Genomic DNA, 18370 nt, shown 5'->3' on the forward strand with positions numbered 1-18370 from the left:
GTCCATTCGGTGTTCCTGTTAGGTCAGTTAAGAAAGCAGAATTTATACGGCAGAGAGGATTTCAATATAAGCAAACAAAGTATAATCTTCAAACAATGGAAAATCCTGGATAGAGCAGCAATCTTTGTGATACTGAAACAATTGTCATCTGTTTTTGAAAAACAGTTTGATAGGTGGCAAAAGACAATGATACCTAATTTTGTTGACCATATTCACAACAGTTTTCATAGTTTCATTCAAATTTAAAAACTTTCCACACAGAGACTGATGGTGTGAAATACAGTGATATATAAAAAAAACATTTTTTTAGAAAAACTTATGACTAGAGCTCCATCTTTGGTGCTTTTACAAGTTAGTCGATAGATGTTTTGTCAGCTAGGATGAAATACTTAGAAAAACTGAGCTGTGTATGTTGCATCATTTGGCTCGTCTTATTGCATTATAGCAACACTCATCCAAGTCTGTTTTCAGTTGAGGAAAAACATCCTTAGACATTATTTCGCCTTCTCTTGTGGCTGTTCTTGATTAAAGTTGGCGGGATTCAATAGCAGCCACTATTTCAGACTTGTTTTTGAAATTCTGAAACAATACATCAGTTGCTTCTCAAAATGTATCTTTTTACGAATTCCCCTTCAGAGGGTTTCCTCCTCTTCTCCAATACATCTGAAACACAATAAGAAACAAGTGTGGCAGCAACACTTTTGCCTGCTGATTTTGTGAACAGATTTTGCTGAAAACTTAATTGCTTTTTAAGTTTCTTGATTTTTTTCCTCAGTTTACAGTGTAGAAGACACTCAACCTTCTCACTTAGGTATACAGTTTTGAAATGTCACTCAGCATTTGTATTTTTCAGGAAAGCAATAGTACTTTAGTACATTAAACAAATACATGTGCCATTTCTCTCTGTTACAAAATATACATGTTCCTGTACCCAATGAAAATGACATATTTCACATTTTTTTACACGCAACTCATTATGTGTAAAGTCATTGTACCATGTATTATTTTCTTGATACAAGATCACACTGAAAGTCACAAAATTAGCCTGATTACCAAACGTAATCTTTGAGATAACATTCACTTTGTTGTTGCAAATTGTGACAATCCTTTTGCAAAGTGTGTAAGCATTTATATGTGCTCAGTACTGACAGCACACACAAAGTATTACCAGCCTTCTGTCTGTGTCCGCTTAAAGATTAAACACAATAAGTCAAGTATTAAAGTTATGAACTGTACATATGTCTCAAGGCATATAACTCACAGCACTCAGACATTTGAAGCTGGTTTATACATGGAAGTTCCATTCTTTAAAGAATCGTGGATGTGATCCTACTATTTCATTAAAAGTCTCGTTTTTATTTTTTACTTTGGTAGTGCATATATGTTCTTTCTGTTCTCTTTTTTTATTTTGATATGTCATATTAGGGTCAATGGCAGTACTTACATAGAATTTTACAGTGTGATTTTGCAATAGTAAGAAATACCGTGTAACATTATGTTACTGTAACCTTTACAACAAATGTTTTAAAAATATGTTCTCATTACTGCTAAACACCCCTCTGTCTCACTTAGTGGTGAACAATTGTTTGTTGTGTTGATTTTTCCTTCTCTGCTGTTTGTACAGCACCAGCAGAGTGAAGCATTGTAACAACCCATACCTGACAAATCTGTCGATAAACATTTGTAGCTTCATCACATGTAACAATAATCACATATAACAAAAATCATGTTCAAGTTAAGAACGTTTCGAGTGATCTTCAGAAGTTTTGTATTGTGATGTGGTGGCCAGTCTGAATAGATTTGCAACGTGTTTCTCATGCCCATCCAGACAAACTGCAAACTCTGATCCAATGTTTGGCTTATCTACATGACTTGAAAACTGCTAAACAATTGATTCACATATGATTGCTAAGTTACATTGATTCCAGTAAGGCCATCTGTTCTTCCTCCATTGAAACTGTTAATCAATTATGAGTCATGCTTTTTGTGTCAATAGAACCCTATAAGTTACACACACCTCGTGGATGTTCTCAGATGGTTAACATGTCCAGAAGACCAGCCAACCCTCACTAGAGTCAGGCTTTATGGGCAGAAATTTGTCCAGGCGGGGGAGCAAGCATCCAGAATTTCGATTTTTTATGTTGGTCATTCAGTGAGTTTGATAATGTATTGTGCCCCAAGAACCAAATGTGACAAAGTACACAAAACTTATTGTATCACAATAATTGGTAGGTATCCGCTCAGTGTTTCAGAGTATATTACTTTGTACTTATACATCCACATACACTGCCTGACAGAAGAAGCACCCAGAAGGGGAGGAGAAAACAAAATGAAACTACAAGTGTTGAGAGCATGTGTGATGTTATTTCAGTAATTACAAATTGAGTCAAAGTTACAAAGAATATAGCAGTATGAGCCCATTTATCTGCATGGAGTTGCACACCCTCTGGCCTGAATGCATGCACCAATTTTATCCTCTTCTGAAGCGTAAGTGTTGTAACTGTTCCTTGATATTCTGGATGCTGTTGCTGGGACAGAGTTGATGCCTGAGCTGGTCCCACACATGCACATCTGGGGATTTAATACTGTCACATGAGACATAGCACACGAGGATGCGGGATGTCCGTTGACACATCGTTGTGCCCTCAGAGTTCCCTCAATCACTACCAGCCACGACCGGAAGTCATACCTGATGCTCCCCATACCATGATACCAGGATTAATATCGCTGTGCCTCTCCATAACATTGGAAGAACGGGACCTCTCCATAAGTCTCCATCATACTTTCAGAACCGTGATTCATCGCCGAACATAATGTGGTGCCGTTCATCACCAATCCGTGCTTCCTGGTCACAGCATTACCCCAAATGCAGGTGTTTCTGTTGTGGTGTTATGACAGCTTACACATGGGGCAATAATTCCATAGTCCAGCTGCTGCTAGTCTCAAATCAGTGGTGCAGGCTGACACAGAATGTTGCAGGTAGTCCTGTACTTGTTGCTGGATGGCAGGTGCTGACGTGAAGCAGCTTGGTGCACAATATGGTACCACTTATTTACCATCCTTTTTGTTCTGTATATGTTGTGAAAGTGATATGTTGTAACAATGAAAATATGCCCCACCACATGTAATTGTGAAGCTCTGAGAATTTGCACAACCTGCTGTGCTGCACAGACCCTTATGGGCTTTTAAATATTTTAGTGTGTTGTGTGAAGTTGCATTCTGGTTTATACTGATTAATACAACGTCTTAATGTTGATCTGTTCTTTTGTTAAGTATAAATGTTACCTGCTTGCTGAAACTATATAGCTATATTTATAATGAAATATTGACTTTTCTAGTGAAATATTTTTGGTGCAACTGAAAGAAGCAAGTGGAAGATTCCTATCAGAGAAACGGCAAGCTCAAGAGGCCCTAGAATTGCTCAAATTGTATCGTGGAGGGCAGCAGGAGGAAGTGGTACAAGTCAAGAAAGAAAAAGTGTAAGGTAACTATCAAAGATATTTTGGTTGTCATATATAATAATAATAATAATAATAATAATAATAATAATAATAATAATAATAATAATAATAAATTGTAACTGTGTGTAATTGTTTGTTAATGCTATCATATATTTTGACCATGATAATTTTTTTTAAATCTAAGACAGAGATACCAATTATTACCGTGTAGTTAATATTTTATGATGATGACAGTAATTTACTTGATTCTTAACTAGCTGGAAAATTCATTCTTGCTGTAAATATGTTCAACAGAAGTTGTGAAAATTTACAATGTGGATGGTTTGTGTTGTATGATTTAGTGGCAGCATTGTTTCACTCTTAAGAGTGTGATAGATGAAGCTGTTATGGTCCTCTGGAACACAAATACTTCTATAAATAAACAACATTCACATGTTATTTCAGAATATTTTTCTCTTCACTCATTGTTTCTCGTCATCTATACCACAAGGGTGGTTTGAAAAGTTCTCGGAATCACCTCTAAGAGGTCAGCACTAGAGCAACGAGTTGTTCACATGATAGTCATTGGACTGTTGCCTGTAAATATGTGCCATGTCAGTGCTCTTGGAAGAGAGTTGTGGTTGTGACATGGCTCTATTGTTGTACACGTATAGTGATTTGTGAAGATGGAAAAAATTGAGATTCAAGCTGCAATTAAGTACTTTGTAAAGGAATGTATTAAAGGGAAGGACATTCGTGCCGGTTTCCAGAATATTCTGGGGTACTCTGCTCCTTCATATTCAACTGTTGCCAAGTGGACAAATGAGTTTTAAATTTGGTCAGGAGAGCTTAGATGATACACACAGTGGTCAGCCAAGATGTGTCACTACTCCAGAAACCATTGCAAAAGTGCACAAAATGGTTGCGGGGGCTTGCCGATTGAAAGAGCATGAAATTGCTCACACTTTCCAGATGTCATCTGAAGGGGTATAGCACATTTTAACAGCAAAATTAAAAATGAAAAAATTATCTGCAAGATGGGTGCTGTGCCTCTTGACGCACGCCTGCACATGTGTGCTGTCGGCGTGGCAAAATTACACAAACTAAAGAATGAATTGTTGCCGAACCTGCCTTATTCACCTGATTGGCTCTGTCAGACTTCCATCTCTTCGCAAAACTGAAAATTTTTCTTGGTGGATGAAGATTCCTTTCAAACGAAGGATTGATAGCCGGAGTTTACAACTATTTTGCAGGCCTGGAGGAAACTCATTTTCAAGATGGGATCAAGGCACTGGAATACCGTTGGACCAAGTACATTAATCAACAAGGAGACTACATTGAAAAATAAAAAAAAAGTTTCAGTGATGTAAGTACTTTTTTTCTATTGTGTTCTGAGAACTTTTCAAACTATCTTCGTACCACATAAAAACAAGTCGTCATTTAATGTTGTTACCAAAAATCTCGAAAAGTACTTGACTGATTTACTTCAGATTCTTACATGATGCTCTAATAAATGTTCAAATGGACATGGGCTATATGTATTTTAATATGTGCAATATATAAAAGGGAAGTGTTGTTAGAGAAAATTTCAAAAGTTCTTTGCTGATTTGCTTCAGAATTTTCCACAGTACACTAATAAATACTCAGACGGACATTGGAAATATATTTATTTATTTTTAATGACAATGTACAGGTTTGCTATCAAAACTTACTGGTAGAAAGAAAATGCTATGCTGTGAAAATGTGCGATTTTGTTTTCTTTCTCGTAGTCAGTTTTAACTGCGGTAGCAGGACACGGAAAACCATTAGAAAAATTATCTGTCCCATATATATTCCTTCCCCTTGTGCAATTTTATATAAAACAATGAGATTTTTTTGTTCTCTCGTTTGACATCAATTTTACAGAAAAAAAGGACAGTTGTATTTATGGTTTATCAGTTTATGATTAGAGTACTACTAGGGAATCTGAATCGTCCGTAACTATGTAATCCTACCAACTCACAGCTTAAAGCTATGCAAAATGCTATTACTGAAGCTACTGTATTCACAGATCCAGCAGCTGGAGAGGTCTCTCTCATACCTCAAATATAAATGATCCTAACTGATTTGCCTACTTATTTTAAGTGATTTCAGTTCCCATCACAGTTTCACAGTCTTGTTTACAATAACAGAAAACGTAGCTCAAGGTTAGACAGATGAGAGAAGAGAAGATGGATGGGGGAGAGAGGACGAGAAAGTAGACAGAGAGAGGGAGAAGGAGGAGACGGACAGAGAGAGGGGAGGAAGGAGTTTAGTACATACACTCCTGGAAATTGAAATAAGAACACCGTGAATTCATTGTCCCAGGAAGGGGAAACTTTATTGACACATTCCTGGGGTCAGATGCATCACATGATCATACTGACAGAACCACAGGCACATAGACACAGGTAACAGAGCATGCACAATGTCGGCACTAGTACAGTGTGTATCCACCTTTCGCAGCAATGCAGGCTGCTATTCTCCCATGGAGACGATCGTGGAGATGCTGGATGTAGTCCTGTGGAACGGCTTGCCATGCCATTTCCACCTGGCGCCTCAGTTGGACCAGCGTTCGTGCTGGACGTGCAGACCGCGTGAGACGACGCTTCATCCAGTCCCAAACATGCTCAATGGGGGACAGATCCGGAGATCTTGCTGGCCAGGGTAGTTGATTTACACCATCTAGAGCACGTTGGGTGGCATGGGATACATGCGGACGTGCATTGTCCTGTTGGAACAGCAAGTTCCCTTGCCGGTCTAGGAATGGTAGAACGATGGGTTCGATGACGGTTTGGATGTACCGTGCACTATTCAGTGTCCCCTCGACGATCACCAGAGGTGTACGGCCAGTGTAGGAGATCGCTCCCCACACCGTGATGCCGGGTGTTGGCCCTGTGTGCCTCAGTCGTATGCAGTCCTGATTGTGGCGCTCACCTGCACGGCGCCAAACACGCATACAACCATCATTGGCACCAAGGCAGAAGCGACTGTCATCGCTGAAGATGACACGTCTCCATTCGTCCCTCCATTCACGCCTGTCGCGACACCACTGGAGGTGGGCTGCACGATGTTGGGGCGTGAGCGGAAGACGGCCTAACGGTGTGCGGGACCGTAGCCCAGCTTCATGGAGACGGTTGCGAATGGTCCTCGCCGATACCCCAGGAGCAACAGTGTCCCTAATTTGCTAGGAAGTGGCGGTGCGGTCCCCTACGACACTGCGTAGGATCCTACGGTCTTGGCGTGCATCCGTACGTCGCTGCAGTCTGGTCCCAGGTCGACGGGCACATGCATCTTCCGCCGACCACTGGCGATAACATCGATGTACTGTGGAGACCTCACGCCCCACGTGTTGAGCGATTCGGCGGTACGTCCACCCGGCCTCCCGCATGCCCACTATACGCCCTCGCTCAAAGTCCGTCAACTGCACATATGGTTCACATCCACGCTGTCGCGGCATGCTACCAGTGTTAAAGACTGCGATGGAGCTCCGTATGCCACGGCAAACTGGCTGAAACTGAAGGCGGCGGTGCACAAATGCTGCGCAGCTAGCACCATTCGACGGCCAACACCGCGGTTCCTGGTGTGTCCGCTGTGCCGTGCGTGTGATCATTGCTTGTACAGCCCTCTCGCAGTGTCCGGAGCAAGTATGGTGGGTCTGACACACTGGTGTCAATGTGTTCTTTTTTCCATTTCCAGAAGTGTATATCCTATTGCCTACATATTTAGCAATTGTGAAACATTGCCTGATTTGCTAGTCCTTTATAATTACTTGAGCAAACTAATTTTCTTCCAAATGTCTTCTGTCAACAAGACACATTAGTCACCCCACACTTCAGCTCTTCATCTGGGTAAAATTGATGTTCTTCCATTTGAGTCTTAAAATGTGAAAGCAAACACAGTTACAAAGGATTGGAATTGGGGATTAAGGCTTAGTGGACAATAATTTTGGAACTTACCAGTAGCTAAATTGTCAGTGCAGACTTGACGGCAAGTATGCTGGAATATTATTGTAATGGAAGAATCTACTGTCAGATCTCAGTTTTGATTAGTGGTTCCTAGTGACTTGGAATGAAAACTGGTTATAAAGGCCTATGAAATTTGTGAATGACTTTTCCTCTTTATAACTTTAAAAATGTTATTTAGTTAGTATCTGCTCTATTTCAGTGACTCAATTGAGTATTATACTTTACACAAATTTCTCACAGTGTTGTAGGACAGTGATAAGTATTAGATTTTATTAATGAAGGGTGGTGATATCTCATGTTTGTGTATGTAAACTGTATTTGTGTCAAAAATAATTGTTTTGGCTACATAAGAGTGCAGCAGTTACGTGAGCTTCTAATTTTTTTACTTATGAAATGCAATTTATATTTGGTAAGGATATAAAACATGCAATGAAGTAACACTCAACAATGTGTGGTTTTAATTATGTGCAAAACAGACAAACAAACAAAAAAGACAAAGAGAAGTCATTGGCTCCCAGTTCCTCTATGCCATGTTTATTTGTGTTTCTTTCCCTATCAGTGCTTCCAATACTACCTGTAATCCTACCGTTTACCAGCCTCCCCCAACCCCTGCCCTTCCTCTCCCACTACCAAACCTTGGTTTTGTTAGAGTGCAATTCAGTCCTTAACTGTTTAAGGTGCTCTACAGAAAATGTGTACATCTACAGGCACAGATGCTGTCCTATTCTTTGTTAGTGACAGTCATTATAAACTATTGCAGCCTACTTACTTCTCATATAATTAATTTGCAGTTGCCCTCTGAAAGAGAAAAGGAATTCCTTCTAACCCTCAGTAAGTGGTGCTCAACAAGTAGGTGGCTTGGTTAACAGTTAGAACACCACCCTGACTGCATTAGAGAATTAGAATTTATTGGAGTGCCACTCCTTTTTTCTCAGTATCTTATATTTACTTTTGTCGTCAAGAAATGTCTCAAAATCACTAGTTTCCTATTTGTTAATCTTTACTGATGTGTCAAAGGAAAGAAATTGATCATCATTAATGTAAAAAGTACTTTTGGAAAAACCACATTTAATTTTACTTGCATATCCAGCTGCAATCCCCGAACCGAGATCCTTTCTGAGGTGGGATGGCTTGGGTGCCTCAATGATTCAGATAGCTGTACCGTAGGTGCAACAACAACAGAGAGATATCTGTGGAAAGGCCAAATTGAACTGTGGTTTTTGAAGAATGTAACAACTTTTTCAGTAGGAGCAGGAGCAACAGTCTGAATGATTGACTGGTGGTGTCTTATAACATTTCTCAACAGGACCTTGTCATATTTGTGCTGCGAATGGTTGAAAGCAAGGGGGGAACTACAGACATTATTTTTCACAAGAACATGCAGCCCAGAATCTTTTGGTTATTATACTCCAAATGTAAAATAGTAACAATATTAAGAAAAAGATAGTTATTACTCACCATGTAACAGGGTCACAGATAGGCACAGCAAAAAGACTGCCAGAAAGTAAGTTTTTAGCCAACAAGGACACACGCACACACACGTACGTGCTTGCAAACAGATCTCTTACACACCTAACCACAGTCTCTGACAGCTGGAGCCAACATTCCAGCAAGGATTTTCCATTGTTTGAATGTAAAATAGTCTCCCATTTGTATCTCTGGATGGGGAGTACTTGAGGATGTTGTCATAAGGAAGAACGAAACTGGTGTTCTACATATCAGAGCATGGAACATTATATCCCTTATTCATATAGGTTCCAGGTGATCAAAAAGTCAGTAAAAATTTGGAAACTGAATAAATCACGGAATGATGTAGATAGAGAGGTACAAATTGGCGCACATGCTTGGAATGACATGGGGTTTTATTAGAATCAAAAAAATACAAACATTCAAAAAATGTCTGACAGATGGCCCTTCACCTGATCAGAATAGCAATAATTAGCATAACAAAGTAAGACAAAGCAAAGATGATGTTCTTTACAGGAAATGCTCAATATGTCCACCATCATTCCTCAACAATAGCTGTAGTTGAGGAATAATGTTGTGAACAGCACTGTAAAGCATGTCCGGAGTTATGGTAAGGCATTGGCGTTGGATGTTGTCTTTCAGCATCCCTAGAGATGGATGTCGATCGAGATACACTTGCAACTTCAGGTAACTCCAAAGCCAATAATTGCACGGACTGAGGTCAGGGGACCTGGGAGGCCAAGCATGACGAAAGTGGCGGCTGAGCACATGATCATCACCAAACGACGCGTGCAAGAGATCTTTCACGCGTCTAGCAATATGTTTTCTTTTTTTTTTTCTCTCTCTCTCTCTCTAATAAAACCCCATGTCATTCCAAGCATGTGTGTCAATTTTTACCTCTCTATCTACATTATTCCATGGTTTATTAAGTTTTCAAATTTATACTGACTTTTTGATCACCCGGTAGATTAGAAATTTTAAAACGGGAACTGGATTGCTGATGTTAAATATAGTGGGATTTAGTAAAATGCAGTAGCCAGTAGAAAATAACTTCTAGTCAGCTGAGTACATGGTTCTAAATACAAGATCAAATAGGAATAGTTCAGGAGTAGATCTAATAATAATAATGAGACCCAAGTTTATAAGGAGCAGTCACATGAAAATGAGACATATGGAAGAAAAGTAAGTAAACTGCTTATTGTTTCAAAAGTAGAGACAAGATGGTCAATGCCTTCATGAAAAAATGTTTGTGGTTGTTTGCAGAACCACGATTGTACCCAGGGGTGCACTCTTCATCTGAAGCAAACTGATGGCCACAAATTCCATTCTTCAACACACCAAAAAATATGGAAATCATTTAGGGAGAGGTCAGGATTGTATGGAGGACATGTAAAGATTTCACAGTGAAACATCTATGGCAATATTTGGGCAGGCATTATCCTGCAACACGATGATGATGGTGTTCATCAACTTTTTTGGGTGTTTGGACATGATGACGTGCTTCAATTTTTGTGAAGTATCCTGTGCATTAATTGTGGTGTCGTGTTCCGGAAAGTCAATGTATTCTGTACGTTGCAGTCAAAGAGAAAGGTCATCATGACTTCCTTGGAATTGGTGTGTACTGTTTTGGAGTTTTTCAGTGGGGTGAATCCATGTGCTTCCATTGTTGCTCTCAGCCTCAAAATGATGCCACTGTGTTTCATCTCCTGCAACATTACATGATAGGAAACAGTATTTTTCACAGTGATACTATTCCTGGTGGCATAGTGATGTAGACATTATGTTCAAATTCAGTTGCTCTGTCGTCATGGCATGTGCTCTGTCATGATGGCATGAGTGGTATCATGGCTGATGCCCAACATGAGCTGAATGTCTTCCACCTTCCACCATCGGTCATTTCTGATGGCAGCAACCACTGCAGAAATGACAGAAGGGGTATGGACACAATGAACCTTTCCTGACTGACTGTTGCCGTTAGATGACTCTTGACCTCCTTGAAATTGTTTATTCCACACAAACACACGTGCATGTGGCATACTGTGTTCACCATACACTGCAGAAATTTGGGTGTGGTTTTCACTTCCTGAAACTACTTCTACAGTCAAAAACTGCACTACACCTCGCTGTTCCTTTTTCCTGGCCTCGATAGTGAAGTCGGATGCACATATGACTTGATGACCTCACATCAAGCACGTTTAACAGAGAAATGATACGTGGTGAATATTTGCACTGTACCTTTCTGATTCCCTATAGAGAGCACTTCTATTCACACACACACACACACACATACACACACACACACACACACACACACACACACACACCTACTTACATTACCAACATCCACACCATGCTCTTTATAAAGTCTGTCTCATTTTCATTTGTCTACCCCATATATATGCCAACTAACTCTGCAGATGACAAAGAGATTGAAACAGCCTATCATGAAATAAAAGAAATTATTGAGATATTTAAGGGAGATGAAATGAAAGACTGGAATTCATTAGTAGGAAAAGAAAGAGAAACAAAAATAGCAGGAGAATGTGGACTAAGGGAAAGAAATGAAAGAATTAGCTGAATGGTAAAATTGTCCACATTGAGTAATGTAATCATCGCTAACACATTCAGACAAGGAGAGAATTGAAGCATTTGAAATATATTGCCAGAGAAATGTGCTGAAGACTATATGGGTAGATCGAGTAACAAATGCAGAGGTACTGATTCAAATTGGGTAAACAACAAACTGACAGGAAACGGGTGATAGGACACATCCTGAGCTAACTTATCAATACGATATGGAAGAAATTGCAGGAGGGTAAAAACTGCAAAGGCAGACCTGAGCTCGAATACAGCAAGGAGGTTCAAATGGATGTAAATTGCAGTGGTGATGCTGATATGATGACTTGCACAGGATAGACTATAATGGAAAGCTGCATCAGACCAATATTCTGCCTGAAGACGACAACAACTAGTCGTTGGCCTGAAGACGATGATGACCGGTGTTCCGCTTGAAGATGGTGATGCCCGCTGTTCATCCTGAAGACAGTGACGACCACTGTTCAGCCTGAAGACAATGATGACCAGTCTTCAACCTGAAGACAACGATGATGACAACCATGACCAGTCTTCAGCCTGAAGGTGACATTATCAACAATAATGATGACAGCCAGTCTTCAGCCCAAAGACAATAACAACAATGATGAGCAGTCTTCAGCCTGGAGATGACACTGGTAATGATGACAACCATTCTTCAGCCTGAAGACCATGATGAAGAGATGTCCTGTTTTTTACCTGAAGATGATGATGACAGTTCATCTTCAAACTGAAAAAGATGATGATGATGATGATGATGATGACAATTATGACAATGACAATGATGACAATTGCCAGTATTCTGCCTGCAGATGACAACAGTTTCCAGTTTTCATCCTGAAGATTACAACAATGATCAGTCTTCAGTTAGAAGATGATGGTCAGTCTTCAGCCTGAAGGTGGTGATGATGAGGATGACCAATCTTCAGCCTGAAGACAGAGCTGATGTGTCTTCAGTGCCCCCAGGGGGTCAGCATTTATTTGCTGGATATGTACTTGGTGATGCCCAGGGTTCTTCATCTGGGGACTAGTGAGTGCCACCAGTCCTCAGTCACCATAAATTCTGGGCATGCTTCAACAAACACTGTGTAGTGTAGCAGTGGAACTTTATGTGTCACAAGATGTGGGGATATTGGCTTCAGGATGGTAAAAATCTATATGTAAAGAGTCTCAAGGTGTGCTGTGCTCCGATGAGTTGCGTGGTTATTGAGCAGAACAGTAGTTAGCAGGGGGGACTGGGATGAAACCCTTGAAATCAAATTTATGAACTTCCAGAGTGATGGGTGTACCATCTGAGAATACTTGCACCCACTCGTCCAAACAGATGAAGGTGGCTAATCTTCCTGATAATCAACTTGTATTTAGTAACAGGACTCAAGGAGTAGGCAGCCAAAATGTATTTGTGGTGCTTGAAAAGAAGGAGTGGACATTTGAAAAAGTTACCCCTTCTATATCCATAAAGGCTTAAAAGGGCTTACTGGCACCTTAAAGTCTGTTAAGCAGTTACAAAATGGTTCCTTGTCAGTTGAGTCTAAAAGGCACAGTTGGTGGAACTTCTTAGGAAGTCACAAAAATTGGGTGACTGTGATGTAATAGTTGATTAGCACAACTCCCTTAATTTTAGGAAGGGGATAGTCACATACCATGATATATGGACACTGACATCACAGAACTTAAACAAGAAAGGACATCACAGGAATGTGGAGCAAAGGATGCGAAGGAATGATGGAGAAATTGTGACCTTCAATTCTACAATGTTGCTTGAACATATTATGGCAAGGTTCCTTCATCTTAGGGTTGGACCTTGTATACTTAACCCTACACTGTCCTACAAATGCCAGAGATTTGGTCAAACATGACTGAGGTGTATGTGTACAGCAGTCTGCATCAACTGCTCTGGGAGCCACCCAGTCTGGAGCCGAGACTATCCTGTTTTTGCTGAGGGACACAAAATTAAGGAAATAAAAGTGACCAAGTGGATACCATAGCAGAAGCCACAAAAGAATATAATGCAACAAAACCCTTTGTATTTGCCACTTCACATGCTTCCATGGTGCAGAAACCTGTTCCCAAGGTGGACACTTCCACACAGTGTCCAGCGCACCATAATCCGCCACCAGCACCTATACTTTCACCTGTATGTGACAAAGGAAGGTAAGCAAAGATGTAGCGATCCAGGCAGCTATGACAGAAAGTACCAGCAACATTTTCACAGTGAGCATTGGCAAGGTACCCCAAAAGCAGAGTGCCTCTCAGTGCCCTCTTCTCCCATCATCATCGAAGCGTCACTACATTCAGGTCAAAAGCTGTGCTGGGACACATCAAATGTCTTTGTGCCATGTCTCACTGATGAGGACATCATGGGTTTAGGTGCTTCCTCACAATACTCAGGCAGCCCCTGCACTACCCCTGACTTAACAAGTGCTTTGCCAACCTGGGTGAAGGATAGTAATAAGTCAAAACCACACTGCTGAAATGGCTCCTGTACTCCAGTGGAATATGAATGGATACAGTACCCATCTGGAGGAATTGAGACTCATCATACAGGATGAATATTTCTGCCTCTGTCTTCAAGAGACTCTTTTTAAACTGACTGATGCACCTGTACTTGGAGGCTATCACATCTACAGAAAAGACAATGTTACTGGTGGCAAGGCAAAAGGTGGGGTAGCAGTGTTCGTCATGGACATTTTGCACTCTTCACCTGTGCCCTTAACCACAATGCTACAAGCGGTCGCTGTTTGGATTGTGGCCCATGTTGCTGCCATGGTGTACTCTGTGTACCCACTTCCCCATGAGCCCATTGACAGTGAGAACCTCACTTTTTCCCCTGGGGTCAGATACTTGAGGATCTGACACAAATTACAGATATCTGTTGATGAACAAGGGTCAGGCTACACATTTTAGCAGCACTACAGGTTCGTCCACAGCTATAGACCTCTTCTTCTGTTCACGTGCTCTTGCAGACACCGCTCGGTTGGGAGTGGACAACGACCTTCATTGTTGTGAACACTACCCTGTCAAGATACATCTGTCAGATGTAGCAGACTGTGAAAGGGTGCCACTGAGACAGCTCTTAAGAAAGGCTGACTGGTAACAGGCAGTTTGCTGTTTTTGAGCAGTGTGAAGATGTCCAGGACTGGGCGGATCACATTATAGGCGTGATCCATGGTGCCACTGATGCAGCTATCCCGAAATTCAGGGGAACACCTAAGAGGCAGCCTGTCTCTTGGTGGAATGATGAGTGTTGTTCTGCAATCAGGGACATGAGGGCGGCTATGCAAAGATTCAATCGGTGCCCTACAGATGCGAATCTTGCAACCTTTCTAATGCCGAAGGCAAAGGTGAGGAGAATAATTTGAGGGAGTAATCAGAAGACTTGGCAAGAGTTCCTAAATTCCATCAGTAGGTTCACATTTACAAGTAAGGTATGGGGAGCCATCAAGATGATATCAAGGCAGAACAATGACAGCCAATAGCAACTGTATGAGAGCAGAGGTGTCTCCTGACATCACCAAAAGGCATTGCTCCAATAATGGCTCAGATTTGTGAGGCATTACAGTCAATTCTAGCAATGATCCAGCATTCTGTCATTATCAGGAGATGCAGTAAAGGGTTGGTTTTGTTTTCCATTCCACCAACATTGAGGAATACAACCACCCTTTCTCTCTGGGGAAGTTGGATTCCACGTCAGTAGCTCATGATACTCTGCCCAGACATGACCTGATAATGTACAGCATTTTGGAACTGTTGGACATGGGTCGAAGGAGCTTCTCCATCCTCTCTTTAATGAAATTTGAATGACTGGAGGCTTTCCTAGCTTGTGGACAGAATCTATTTTAATCCCGGTTTTAAATCCAGGGAAGGATCAGACTAAACCCCTGTAGTTATCATAACGTTAGTGTCATAAGATGCATAGGAAAGCCATTGGAGTGTATGGTCAACCAGTGCCTAGTATTGGTTCTCAAAACCTGGACTCTATGAAGTCGCTCCAATTGTGGGTTCAGGAGGTAGCACACCACAGTCAATAACCTGAACCTGCTCGAAGCAGCAATTCAACAAGCTTTCCTCTGTAAGCAACACTACGGTGTCTTCTTTGATTTGGAAAATGCCTGTAATAGTACCCGGAGGCACAGTATTTTGTTGCGGCCCTTTCAGTGGGGCTCATACAATCCTTCCTTTCTGGCAGGTATATCAGATATGAGGTTGGGAATCTCCTGTCTGACGATTTTAAGCAGGAGAGTGGTGTCCCTCAAGGGAGTTTTTTTAAGTGTTGCAGCATTCACCATTGCAATAAACTATATTACATTTGCAGTATAATGTTTTTTGTGTGTGGATGACTTCTTCTTTTGTGCCGCCTCCAGCCTTGCAACAGCCACTTGGCAATTGAATTTGATGATCAGGCAGCTGGAGGAATGGTCAAACAGCACAGGTTTTAAATTCTCGTTGTAGAAAACTGTGTTGCTTTTAATCACAGCCACACTGTTTTTAATTTACTTTTTTTTTAATTTGAAGGATACTGTTTGCACCTTTAAGGAAATAGTGAAATATCTTGGCCTCACTTTTGATGAGAGTCTAATGTGGCTGCCGCACCTTAAAAAACTCAAGATAAGGTGCCTCAAGGCTTTAAACATCCATAAGGTGTATTTACACGTGTGCATCTTGTGACTTGTCACCATGCATCTGTAGCTTGTCCCACACAGAAGTAGAATCACGCGTGCAGGTGCATGCATCTTCCTCAACATGTGGATGTGAACGATTCCATTCACATCTGTGTTCACACTGGGTGCATCTTTTTCCATATGTGATAAATTACAGCTGCACGGCAATGAGCTGCAAGGTGCACAGGTGTAAACACACCTTTAAAAGCATTAGTCACAGTTTTTTGGAAGCCAATAGGGCACATCTGCTCCAACTCTTTACAGTATCCGTGTTTCCCTGACTTGAATATGGATGCCAGATTTATGGATCTGCAAGACGTTTGTACCTCAGAATGGTGGACGCTGTTCACTACAAGGGTGTTAGGCTGTCAACAGGGGCTTATCACACAGGATCAGTTGCTAGCCTATGTGCTGTGGCTGTTGATCCTCTACTGTCTATATGCTGTCTCCTCTTCATGGTACACCAAGCATACGGGACTCTGTTCCAAAATCACCAGCATTCATCTCTGTTGCCCCAATGCCACTGGAACATTTGTCCACTGGAATATTTGTTTCATAACTGTCTGGGGCCAACATGGCCATTTGGGATTAGCGCAGGGAGAGCCTTGAGTTCCTGCAGGTGGAGGGTATTGAGGTCCAAAGGCAGATGTGGAGTAAGGAGTCCCCCTGGATACTAGAGAGGCTCAAGTTTCTTTTTGAATTGACTGCATGCTTGGAGGGTTGTACCCCAGATTATATTTTTAAACTTACATGTAATGAGATTTCAAATCACCACTTGGATTTTACTACACAGGTAGGTCTAACCGAGGGGATTTTATTGGCTGTTTTGTTGTTTTCCTAGACATTGTCCTCAGGATAGGACTCCCAGAGCAGTTTTAAGTTTATTATGTGGAATTGTTTGGTATACTGAGGGCTCTGGAGCAGATGAGATATCTACATGGCAAGAAATTCCTCACCTGCTCAGATTCCCAAAGTGCCTTTTGTGCCATTGATCAGATGTACCCCACAGATCAGATGCTGCAAGAAGTGCAGGATGTTCTTCATCTCTTGTAAAGGCAGGACAAGGAAATACATTTCAGCTGGGTTCCAAGGCACATAGGGGTCTGGGGAAATGAAGTCGCTAATGCAGCTGCCAAAAAGAGCTGCTCTCTTTCTGCCTCCTGCTTGGTGTTCAGTCGCCCTGCTGGCTGTTACCTTATTTGTGGCAAAGAAGATCAGATGTTGGTGGGAGGCTCAGTGGCTGGAAGTGAGGAATAATGAACTGCATTCAGTGGAACCATCAGTGTGACCATGACTTATCTTCTTCTGACCACAACAAACTCAAGAAGTAGCCCTTACAAATCATAAAGTGGGATATTGCCTAGTGAACCAGAACATTCTGTTATGTTGCGAAGGGTCACCAGTTTTTCACAGATGTGAAATATAGCTGACGATATGACATATTCTTATTGTGTGTGTTTTCTATTACAATCTGAGGGCAGAGCTGGGTCTCCCACAAGACTTGCTCTCTATTTTTAATGGATAATGAGGTGAGTTGTAGTTTGTGTTTTAAATTTGCATATGATGTGTGGAATTCATCCCAAAATATTAGGTGTGGGATTTCGATGTATCACAGAATTGCTCGGACACCCATTATTTCTAAGTAGTCGCCTAGCCACAGTCACCTGCACCCTTTTAATTGTACCTGTTCTGATATCTTATCCTTGATTTTTTTTACAACCCCCCCCCCCCCCCCCCCTGCCATCACCATCAGTTGAAATGCCAGACTGAGCAAAAATGTGAGATTGTGCAGTGTTTAACACACTGGATTTGCATTGAATTTTGAATCACCATCCAAATATCCTTATTTAGCTTAACTGTGTCTTCTGTAAATAACTGGAGATGAATGCTCGGATGTTTCCTTTGTAAAGGACACGGCCAAGCAATTTCTTCTTCCTTCCTCATCTTAGTTTGTGCCCCATCTATAATGACCTCATTGTCAGCGAGATTATGGACACTAATTTATCTTATCATTGGCTCTGTGGAATAGTTTTGTTTATGTTACTTTTTAAATTAGTTTTGAGAGATTTATTGAAATGGATATCTGAAATATACTATACCATCACTAAATCATTCATTGGTAATACACATTACAGTCATGGTGTCCTTTAATGCATTTGGGAAACTTGTTCAATTCTTTTTCACAGTTGATTTCTAACATAAATTCATGGAAAGTTAATAAAAG

General features: G+C 41.1%; 1 protein-coding gene across 7 annotated transcripts in view; it reads left to right on the forward strand.

Moving 5' to 3' along the window:
- LOC126299526 (DNA fragmentation factor subunit alpha-like) overlaps positions 1 to 18370 on the forward strand; it is an 84971-nt gene that overhangs the window by 58421 nt on the left and 8180 nt on the right. For 3 of the 7 annotated variants that reach the window (XM_049991506.1, XM_049991508.1, XM_049991507.1), the window contains exon 5: positions 3339 to 3484. In XM_049991506.1, the coding sequence (XP_049847463.1) occupies positions 3339 to 3483 (145 nt within the window). In that variant the 3' untranslated portion in view covers position 3484. Of the gene's footprint in view, positions 1 to 3338; positions 3485 to 4693; positions 4807 to 18370 lie in introns of those variants that run through there. The other 4 variants (XM_049991503.1, XM_049991505.1, XM_049991504.1 and 1 more) reach the window with 2 other exon arrangements.

Source organism: Schistocerca gregaria, chromosome X, assembly GCF_023897955.1.
Source record: "Schistocerca gregaria isolate iqSchGreg1 chromosome X, iqSchGreg1.2, whole genome shotgun sequence".
Taxonomy (NCBI): Eukaryota; Metazoa; Arthropoda; class Insecta; order Orthoptera; family Acrididae; genus Schistocerca; species Schistocerca gregaria.